The following is an 11685-nucleotide window of genomic DNA, read 5'->3' as shown; positions in this document are numbered from 1 at the left end:
CTTGTAATAGTTTGGTTGAATCCTCTTCTTGATAGGTGTTCTTGGAGAGTGGATGTGTGTGTATGAGTGCTGAAATAGGTTTTTTCAGCAAGAGTACCTAAGTTCTTGTAGGTTTCAAGAACAGTGGGAAGTGTACTTGATTGTACTGTGTGTTAGTGAATTCCACCTGTTGTTGGTGAAGACTGGATGTAGCTCAGGTTGAGTGAACCAGTATAATTGCTTGTGTTCATTCTCTCTCTCTCTCTGCAATTTCGTTTCTGCATAATTGATAAAACAGCAAAGAAATAAATCTGTTCAATTGAAAATAAATCTGTTCTTTCTGGGCACAGTGCATACTGTTCTTGATTTCTGAAAAAGCTGTTTTAATCTGATAAGAACATATAAAATCTGCTAAAAGCCACTGGAACAGATTGACTGTGATAGGTTGCTCAAGAAAACTGTCAACGTCATTAATTGAACCTTAAACAATTGCTTAAAATTAAAGCTTGCTGTTCTGTGATTAAGTGTTCTTAATTTCTGGAAAATTGCTTAACATCAAGAAGAACATTCATAGTCTGTTAAAAGTCACAGGAACAGCTTGTTTGCAAAGGTCACTCAATTAACTAGCATACTATCAATTGAACCTTAATCACTTGCTTGAAATTGAAACTTGCAGTTTTGTGTTTCACTGTTCTTCAAATCTGATATCTGTGTGTGTGCTGCTGGAAATTCTCACTGCATAGTCTTGTGATTAACCTTGCTGTATTAAAAGCGTTTTCAAACAAAAAACAGTGCTGAAATAAATCTGTTCATTTTTACATAAATCGATTTATTTTCTGTAAAACTGGATTAAACACTGTTTCTGCGAAGAAGTTTTAAAAGGTCAATTCACCCCCCCTCTTGAACTTTGGCACTATTAAACCCAACAATTCTCGTAGCACTTCTTGGCCTCTTGCTGATCGGATTTGATCACGATCACCTTTCCACTAAGATCGAGCAGCTTCAACTTCATATGGCGTGTAGAGGACACCATGCTCAGCCGATTCAGGGTCGGGCTTCCCAACAAGATGTTGTACGTCGAGTGGGCGTTTATCACTACGTATCTCATGTTTTCTGTGCGAGATGCGGAGCCATCTGTAAAGGTCATCCTCAACTCCAAATAGTCACGCACCTCCACTTGATCTCTCGCAAAACCATACAAACATCCCATGTATGGCTTAAGCTGGTCAGGAGACAACTGCAACTTATTAAACATAGGCTAGAACATTACATCTGCCGAACTGCCCTGGTCTACCAGCACTCGGTGTACTTTCCTCCCCGCGGTTACAACCGAAATCACCACGGGGTCATTATCATGTGGAACGGCGTCGCGAAGATCAGCCCTCGTGAACGTGAGGTCGACGTCGAGCGAGTCGTTTGCCACCTGTTCTGCTACTGACATTACCGAACGCACGTACCTCTTGCGCTGAGAGGTAGTGCACCCTCCACCCGAGAATCCACTTGAGATGGTGTGGATTTCCCCGTGGATGGGCATCTCGTGGGCTTGGTCCTCTGTTGATGTCTTCAAGGCCTCGGTCCCTAATGACCCCGCCAGGTAATCATTCAAGAAATCGCTCTTCACAAGCTCATCCAGCTTATGCCCCAACGCCAAGCAGTTGTTTATCAGATGACCAAACGCCTGGTGGAACTCGCACCATGCATCCTTGTGTGGTCCCAACACCTTATCAGTCTTCATAGGCATCTTCAACTTGTCCGCTATGTTGGCCACAACGATCAGGTCTTTCAACTCCACCATAAAGTTGTGCCTCGCCGGCTTATTCTCCTCCGAGCACCCCTTAGCCTGGGGCTTCCTTGGCTCGTAGGGACGCTTTCCTCCTTGACCCCTCTTCCCCGTCGCGGCCTCGTTCACCCTCATGGGCTGTGCGCACGACGAAACTAGTGGACACGCGGGAACGATGCTCACGCGCTTCTCATTTACTTCACCTTCCGCTGCAATGTGTGCCATCGCACGACGCCTGATCTCAGCGAAAGTATTGGGGCGACTTCTGATGAGCGACTCGCTGAAAGGTCCAGGGAAGATTCCCTTTCTGAACGCATGGACTATCATCGACTCATCCGTGGTGTTGACCCTCACCACCTGTGCCCCAAAGCGATTAACAAACTCTTTCGACGTTTTCCCCTGATACTGCCTTACGTCGAAGAGATCATAGGAGTTGGGTGGGGGAGCACGATTCGCTATGTACTGCTCCCTGAACAGCTTCGACAGCTGTGTGAATGAAGTCACGTGGCCATCTGGAAGGCTGATGAACCATTCCATCGCCGTTCCCACCAACGTACTCATGAACAACTTACATCTGACGGCGTTGGAACCGCCAATTAGCATCACTTGAGTATTGAATGCTATGAGGTGCGCCTCTGGATCCTCCATCCCGGTGAACGTGGCTTTCGACCCCACAAACGTGGCACGGATAGCAACATCCATGATTGCTTGTGAGAAAGGCATAGGAAACTCCCTGGGAGGCGCTGTGCACTCTTGCTCCTCTGTTTCGCGACTCCCAGCCTGGTTGCGTAACCCACGACGCAACTCTTCGTTGGTGCGGTGCAACTCCTCATTCCTTGCTTGCGACGCCGCAAGGTCCAACTAAATACGCTTCTGCTCCGCCTTCGACGCCGCCATAGCCTCCTAGAGGCCCTGCATCATTTCCATGACCTGCTGCAAGGTCAAACTCCCACCTCCCACATGCGCCGTAGAACTCTGCCTAGTATTCCTCATTCTTGGATGTTTCTTGGCGAATCTTGAACTGTTTTATCGAATCTTGGAACTTTCTTCGGTGAATCTGAGCAAACCTTGAGGATTCTTGACGAACCTTTCAAGAATCTTGAAAAACTTTGACGAATTTCCACAACTCTCACTGAATCTTCTCCTTCTTGCTGTGGGACAGATGTTTTAGACCAAGCCCCACGATGGGCGCCAAATGTTCCCGCCGGTTGACTAGAAAACCTTCGTGCGTCTCTACAAACCGCGCTCTAAGAACTCCTTTACTTCTGTTCCAACGTTCTCCTTCCTCTGTCGTGAACACCTGAAACAGAGAGACAAATGGCGCCCTCGCGGCCGTTTGCACTCCAACGATCAAGTCAGCTATTGAACAGGAAACACCAAACACTTCTCGTCGCAGAACACCGTAAGGTCAATGTTCAAAGAAATGCGTAACTGAATCGTAACTGAAAATGCTAGCTTCCGGTCAAAATGTCTTAGAATGTGTAAAATGTACCTTATTCTGTTTATCGTAAAACCTTATATTACCTTCCTGGTGTTTCTGTCCACGTGTCATCTTGAGACTTGCGCATTCTGGGGGTGCTCCTTAGCAACACTGTTCCCAGTCTTAGAGCCTTCTCAGTGTGTAAGGTTGCCCTGTCGAAGTGCAACTCGCGCGGGGTGACTGCATGGGTGTCAACTCATGCGCCCATTCTTTGAGTCAGCCGCCCTGGGAGTTCTCTGCCTTCCTCACGTGCCATGCATGCAGATCACCCTCTGGGACGTGACCCTCCCATGGGTCGTCTCTGCCCCAGTGGCTTTCCAACGGTGGTGCGTATTGTCGCGTCCCTACACCTCATTCACGGATCCCTTGTGAGTTGGGTCTCTCCCTTCTGGTAACTGGGGATGTGGCTTGAAAACCACCTTTCTTTATCTATTATTACTGTCTTGGGTGCCGAGGCCCGAGGCCTTCACGCTCCTACTGTGCCGCCTTCTCCACGGTTATCCCTACCCGTGGGTATCAGGAGGGGACACTTCCCTGGCTTGCCAAGCTTCCTGGGCGCCTTTATTATGTTGAACCTGGGCGACGTCCGAGGCCAGTCAACGCTCGAGGTCGTGGACCTTAAAGAAACTCCTTCCTGCCCTGCAGTACTTTCTAGTGGATCCCTCTCTCGGGGTCCCACTGTGTTGACTTTGGTCAACGCCCGAGGACCGTACGGTACAGAAATGAAAATCAATTCAACAAATTGATTTTACTTAAGAATGAAATCAACATATTTAATTAAGTCTTCAATTTGTTATAAGCTTTAGATATATTTAAAAACATTTTTCTTGGATTTATGTGGATTATTTACCTTGATATATAAAGACAAACAAACATTGAATCAAAATATATTCAAAGTCTTCACAAGGGATTGGATTCATCAAATACTAAGTTTCAACTCCAATAGGAAAAACACATAATCTGTCTTTAAGAATTATATGAAGAAAAACCTGATTTGTGTCCTGATTTTTGACAAAACAAGAGTTAGCGTGAAACTCAAAATATACACCATTATCTTTAGCAAAACGAGAGAGTAATAAGAATACATGTGCCAATACCTAAGCCATTACCAGTTTTAATCGTCTCAATGCCTTGATATTCATGTTTCACATAAAAAAATAGATGAATTATTTTTTTATGTGATAGGTAGCATTGTTGTCTAGGTATTGGAAGGGATCGTCAAGGGTTGAAGGAACGTCCAACGTGATGGAATCAAAGGTATCGCTTATTGTGGAAGGAAGCTGAGAAATGCTAGCATGAAAAGATGGTGAGTAATGTTGATCAAATCTTCTCCAACATTGTAAGATCGTGTGTCCAAGTTCGGCATAAATTTGGCACACATGTTTGCTAGCAAGAATTTGGACCGGGGTGGAAAGGACGTGGAAATTTTGATGCTCCAATGAGAAATTTGGGAAATGTTCTTGTACCACATATAGAATGACTTTTAAATCTTGGTCGAACAGAAGACGACTATGAGGGAACCTATGGGCCCAAAGTAATGTTGGCTTGCAAAATATGTTAATCAATTTTGGTTTGTTTCTCTAAATGGTCTTTTTAAGCAAGAAGAAGCGCTTCAATGTCTTCCACAGTGTTGGGGTTCAACCTAGACATAACAACCGTAACAAAGGAATTGTAGTCATTTGAGAGATTATCTACCATAACTTTAATATGTTCTTCAATAGATATGGGTGCTTCTATAACAACAAGTGAATCAACAGTCTTCTTGATTTCAAGAAGACATGTATGAATGTTCTGATTGTTCTTTGGAGTCTTGAGTTGAACCTTGATTTTATTGATTTGAGCTCGATTGTGAGAGCCAAAATAATTTTTTAGAGTCTTCCAAATTTGGGAAGAGGTGTTGAGACCAACCATTTTCATTAAAATCGTCATGGACATGGAAGAAAGCATCCATACAACTATGAGATGATCTTATTGAACGCATGTGCCCTCAAGAAAATGAAAGAAATGTTAGAAATAGTGGCCTAAACAAGAGGAGGTGTGTAAGGACCGAGAAAAATAAGTCTTAGAGTAAAAATGGTACAATTAAAATGACACCTGAATATTTTATTATTAAAGTGAAAAAGCTATATAAATAGAAAATTAGTTATTCAGGTTTCATTTTAAAAGAACCATCATCTCTCTAAAAGTTTCTTTTTTCCTTTCCTCTCCCTTCTCTCTAATATTCTGACCTCCTCGCTCATCTGTTTGACGATCGGAGTCCACCATTAGACTCCTGGCAGCGAGATTTACAAGACTGCCCGATCAGAATCTTTCATAGAGTTGGGTTATCCTTAAGCTTTTGGTGGGTTGGAGCTCTTAGTGAGCATCTCCTCAATTCCAGGTAATGGAAGCTAGTCTTATTTTTTTCATTAAAACCCTAGGTTAGAAGATTCTGAATGTGGGGGTGATGTGGTCACCAATTCCAATTGTTTTTGCTTGCAGGATTGTCTCTTTTGAAGAGTAAAGTAATATATTGACTGAAATAGTTGACTTTGAATATTTTATATTGATTTTAAGGTGAATAAGTTGTTGAAGGTGTTTGTGATTGAGAATTGAAAGTGTTTGAATAATAATATAAATGAGTTGAACTATTTTAGAATATTTTGTTGAATTACTTAAGTGAGATGTTTGATGAGAAGTGGTTGTTTGATTTTAAATGATGATTGACTTAAAGAGAATATATTTGGAATTAATTATGTGTTTAAGTAAAGTTTGAGATATATTTTGATTGTTTAGAAAGTTTAAATATGATGTGATTGAGTGGTGCATTGATATGTTAAATGATGTATGTAATGAGGTTAAAGTGTGATCAAGACATAGTATTTTCAGGAAAAGGAAATACCGTGTTGAGATTGTTATTAGGGTGTATTGATTTGTAAGTGTCCTGTGAATGAGACGATCCTGACTCTACTGATATAATGGAATCACATAGATGAAGTTATTCAGTTGGTGAGAGTCGAAGGAGGTCCATTTGGCTGTCTGAGGTTTGAAAGAATTGATCAGAGCATATCAAATGGATTTACCCTATCATATGAAGATGATGAGATATTGAGATAATTATGCACATGGTTGTGAGGGTTTCACAGCAGTAGTATGACAGGTGCAGGTCTCTGAATGCTAATTTCAATACACGAGTCTTCCGGAAGTAGAGTCAAGTGTCTGAGTATGTGAGTCAGTAGAAATCTGACAGGAGTAATGTGGATGATGAACGTGATAGACACTTGATGGTTATGTGAAATGTTTGAGAAATTGTATGAGAATTTATGAATTTTGTGTATCAATTTGAAATTTAAATTATATAGAAAATTTTGTTATAGCTAGCTTACCCTCTTATTTGTTTGTGTTTGTTTCTTTATCTGTGATGATCGTGTTGTACACAGGAGCAGATGAGATTGCAGGTAATAGAGCTCCTAAGTGAGTAGCTGGAGGATGTGATAATTTTAATTTGAATGCTCTGTTTGTTTTTAAAACTTTTGATGTATATATTAAAATCCCTATGAAGAGGGATATTTTTTTTAGATACAATTATGAGATAGTTATATATATTCATATGTTAAGTAGATAGTGTTTGTTTTACTTTTATTTTATTATATATGGGTAAAAATTAGGGATGTTACAAGGTGAATTATTTTCACAAGATTTTCGCAAAGTTTGGAAATAGAGTGAAAAACTCTGAAAAATCAACCAATTGATTTTCTGTTCAACTCAATTAAATTTTTGTTTTAAGGTTATTTATAGAGAATCAACTTGTTGTTTTCACAAAACAACCAGTTGTTTATACCAACACAATATGAAACCAAGTTAAAACAATTTATAAGAGTAAAGATAGAGAGAATCACACAAGAGGTTTATACTGGTTCACTCTTAACCAAGAGCTACATCCATTCCTAAGCTAAACATGGAGAATTCGCTATGTAATCAAACATAGATTACAAAATACTCACAAAGAGTGATGATCTTAAACCCCTAAAGAACACACACCACTTTGAAACATTATATGAAAGAATTGTAGATATATTTGTATTATGTTTTTATATTTATTTTAATATTTCATACAGATTATGATTATTAGATATGGGAAACTATAGGGATATTACATCATGTACCACATGCAAAGAACATTTATCCAAGTAAATAGAAAAACTTAAAATCTGACTCAAAGAAAAAATTAGCAGAATTGAATTTGCGCTAATAAAAAATTTGACGACTAGTATTACTCTACTCAGTGTCAAGAGTCCAAAGATAGCATCTAATTGTTAGTCTAATAAAAAATGTTGTTATAAATCTAAAGAAGACAAAGGAAAAAAAAGTAAAACTTTTTTAGTAATTATTTTAAAATAAAATCTAAATAACTGTTTTTTTCATTTATATAATTTTTTATTTTAATAATAAAATATTGAGACGTTTCTAACTTCTTACACTTATTTTCTTAATTTTTTTTCATATATTATTAATACGCTGCTACAAATTTAATGGATTGATAAAATTTATATAAAAAAAAATATAATGATAAAGTACATTAAAAAATTATATAGAAAAGTTCACAAAATAATAACAATTGAAGACATAAAATTACCATTACATTTTTTTATCCATTATAATACCGTTAATTGATAACTATATTACTAGTTAATTGTTTAAAAAAATAATAACATTCGTCTCTCTTCCATTTTTTATTTGAATATAAAAATATATAAAACTTTAAATAAAGAAGAATTGAAAAATATTAATGTGCAATTTTTTTTTATTAAAATTCTTATAAATGATCATAAAGAATGAGGACCACGTCTCATACAAATATGTTGTTAATAAAAGAAATTAATGCTCTTTTAAAAACATACTACTATATATGTTAAAAGAATTTTTTCTAAATGTGTAATTAGTAATGAAAAATCATTAATAATAATAATAGACTATAAGAAAATTATTAAATAAAAATTAATTTTAAAAAAAATAATTAATTGATATTAAATTAAATTAAATAATATTTTAAAAATTAAAATTTTTATTGATATCTAAATTAATTTTTATGATTGAGAAGTAGTTTCTAAATGATATCTAATTAGCTATTAAAGTTTTTATTACATATTATTTAGATTATAAAGTTGGTAAGTAAAATTTTGGTATCTAATTAAATATTAATTTATAAAAAATTTATTAATAATAAAAATTAATAACTTTTTTATTTTTTAAATAGTATTTAATTTAATTAATATAGTAGTTAATTATTTTTTATTTTTATAATTAATTTTTAATTAATAATTTTTTTTAGTGATAAAATTTGTGATTGGATTAATTATTCATTTAAAATGAAACCAAATAGATTAATCTAATTTATAATTGGTAGGAAGAAAAAGAAAAATTGTGAAGTTCCTTCTTGTGTATTGTATCTAACATACAGAAGTGGACAATTTTGGCTTGTGGGTCTAGTAGGACCAGTAGTACCAAACTCCATTTTTCTTGCCATACACTATACTTTGATCAAACTTACACTTTTAAACAAAACAAAATACAAAAAAATGTACATTAATACCTTGTTGTAAAAGAATCCTAATAAATATATATGCTATTATTGGAGTGCTTATACAAGACAATGGATTTTCAATTATCTTCATCCTGCTAAATTGTCAGTGTACCAAAGTAAGATTTTCTTAGGATTAAATAATGTAAAGTTTTGATGGAATCAAGTTCCATAAATGACTTTTTTCTTTATTAATATAACTTTTATTTGGATAATTTTACATCAAAGGAATCACAAAATGGCATCAATATTGCAGGATCTCATCCTTTTATTTATTTTCAATACTTAATAGGAAAGAAAGAATAATTAAAGTTTGAAAAGTGAGATCATCTAAAAACATACACAGCTGTTGCTGATGTTATTTTGACTATAAAATTAAGAGTTAAATATTTTTTTTCTTCTGTATTATAATTTGAAAATATTTTTTTAATAAGAAAATTATTAAAATGGATAATTTTTTACATAATAAACTCATTCAAATATATCCAAAAAAAATCAAAAGTTTATATTAGATATGAAAAATATATTTAACCTTAAAATTAATTATTTTTATGTTCAAATCTCTTTATTTTGAGTATAAAAACTACAAAAAGTGGAAACATTTAGATTTCTTGTTAAATATCAGATTAAAGTATATAATTTATTGACTCATCAACAATCAATTCTTCAACCTCTGCATAAAATATTTTTTGTATGAAAAAATACACACTAAGTTTTATAAAGAATTTGTGTGAAAGAAAAGTTATATATAGAAATATGAATGAGACGAAAAAATTAAAGTAAACCCTAAGTTAACATATATGTTTTTGCCCATAGATTGAAATGTTATATAGTTAACGGGTAAATCCGAAGAAGTATTTTAACTAATGTTTACTTTCTTCTCTCTCTTTTTCATATGTTTTTTATTCTCTCTAAAACTATTTGGTTTTAATTTTCTTAAAAATTTAATTTTAGTTCCTCTAATTTCGAAATGTACAAATTTCTATTCTTTAAGGTAATTTGCATAACACTTTCCAAAATTAACTTAAAAAATATTTAAGGGAAAAAATGGTGAATTTTAAGATTAAATTACTAAATTAGATAAAAAATTTAGAGTGTTTACAAATATAATTTATTATTATTTAAATTATTATAAGAAAATTATTAAATAAAAATTAATTTTAAAGACAAATGATCACTAGAAACAAAATTATCAAATAAAAAATAATTTTAAAAATAAAAAATAATTAATCACTGAATAAAAAAATATTAGTATGTAAAATAGTTTTTATTCTTAATAAATACACTAAAAATACTTTAAATAAAAATTAATTTTAAAATTAAAAATAATTAATTGTTATATTGATTAAATTAAATATTATCTTAAATGTTAAAAAACTATTAGTATTTAAATTAGTTTCTATTATTTGATAATTAATTTTTTAATTTAATTAATTGATATTTAATTAAATATTAATTTAAAAATTAATATCAATATTTTTAATCTTTAAGATAATATTAATTTAATTAATATAATAACTATTTTTCTCTAAATTAATTTATATCTAATAATATTTTTAGTGAATTATAAACTTTTTATTATTTTAAATATAAAAAATAAAATTAACTTTAGAGATTGAAATAATGGTATGCTTATTATACATAACTAGCGGAAACATAGGCGCGGTTATACTTATATATTTACATTTTCCTCTCCTACTCAACTTCCATTATGATAGAAATTTAACATATATACCGAAATAATTTTGGATGATTCGAAATTGAAAAGAAAAAATAACATGTAAAAGAAAAATAATGAATTGATTAATCAACATCTTTTTTTTTCTTCTTTGATTTGACTTTCTCTTCTTTTTGAAGTTTTTTCTCTTATTCCATTAGTAGTTTTGAGATTAGAGAATGTGATGATGCTTACGTTAAGGTTAAGATTCACTTGTTGATAGATACAAAAGAATAATGACTTTACCAAATAATAGAGTTGCTGACGAGTGGAGAGAGTGATTGAAAATGAATGTTATTTTATTTTATTGGTGTGTGAACTGAATAAAGGTGAGAGTATGTTCTCTTTTTCTTTCTTTCTATTGTTGCCTTAAAATGAGAAATTAAGGAAAGAGTGAAGCAATTAATTTGCATATAAAACTTGTCTATTAATATTAATTAAAAAATTAAAAAAATAATTATTTTTAAGTAATTTATATGAAATGAAAAATATTTCATTATACTAATAGAATGAGATATATTAAATAATAATATAATAAGAAATAATTTGCGTGAAAAAAAACAGTTATTTAAAAGAATTCTGTTTATATATTGGAATGTATTAAAATTTAATTATTTATCTTTAATTAATATTACCAAATTAATTAAAAAAATTACAATTTTTATTTACAAAAGGATAACGTGTTGTCGTATCTATGCTTAAATCTAAGAAAATTTTAAATGAGTTTATGATGTAGTCTTCTGGATATAATGTGATGTAAGTTTTCAACTGACCTTACTATATACTGCATTACTTTTTATCACTCACACTATACTTTATTAAAGGATAAAATTTTATAAAATATATTTTCATTTTTTAGTTTTACTTTTATAACTTAGATTAATAAACTTTCTATTTTTTTAAGCCTTTTTTTTTGTCTGAAAAGAAGACATTAATTATTTTCACATATTATATTTTTTTTTTCCTGAAAAGAAGATGAAGTAGTCCCACAGTTGTTGTACCTTAGTACCCTACACTCTGTAACACAGTCTCACACTTCGCCATCCCAAAGCAGACTACAATTATACCTTTTTAAGGGTATGATTTTTAAATTAAATTTTGTACTATTCTTTTAGTTGGTTCTGCTGAAATAGATTTTCTTTTAAATCTTATTTAATTTTTTTAATGAT

At 32.9% G+C, this 11685-nt stretch overlaps 1 protein-coding gene across 1 annotated transcript; it reads right to left on the bottom strand.

Moving 5' to 3' along the window:
- Nucleotides 1-1237: 1237 nt before the first annotated feature.
- Nucleotides 1238-2461, bottom strand: LOC137834126 (uncharacterized). Its single transcript, XM_068642189.1, has one exon. The coding sequence runs from the start codon at nt 2459-2461 to the stop codon at nt 1238-1240; it is 1224 nt and encodes a 407-aa protein (XP_068498290.1).
- Nucleotides 2462-11685: the final 9224 nt, after the last annotated feature.

The sequence above is a fragment of the Phaseolus vulgaris genome, chromosome 5 (genome assembly GCF_000499845.2).
Source record: "Phaseolus vulgaris cultivar G19833 chromosome 5, P. vulgaris v2.0, whole genome shotgun sequence".
NCBI lineage: Eukaryota > Viridiplantae > Streptophyta > Magnoliopsida > Fabales > Fabaceae > Phaseolus > Phaseolus vulgaris.
The sequence above is the reverse complement of the archived record's forward strand: the minus strand, read 5'-3'. Positions and strand labels throughout refer to the sequence as shown.

Bases quoted from the DNA above. Each gene is read 5' to 3' on its own strand.
- LOC137834126 (XM_068642189.1), bottom strand. From the start codon at position 2,461: ATGGATGTTGCTATCCGTGCCACGTTTGTGGGGTCGAAAGCCACGTTC.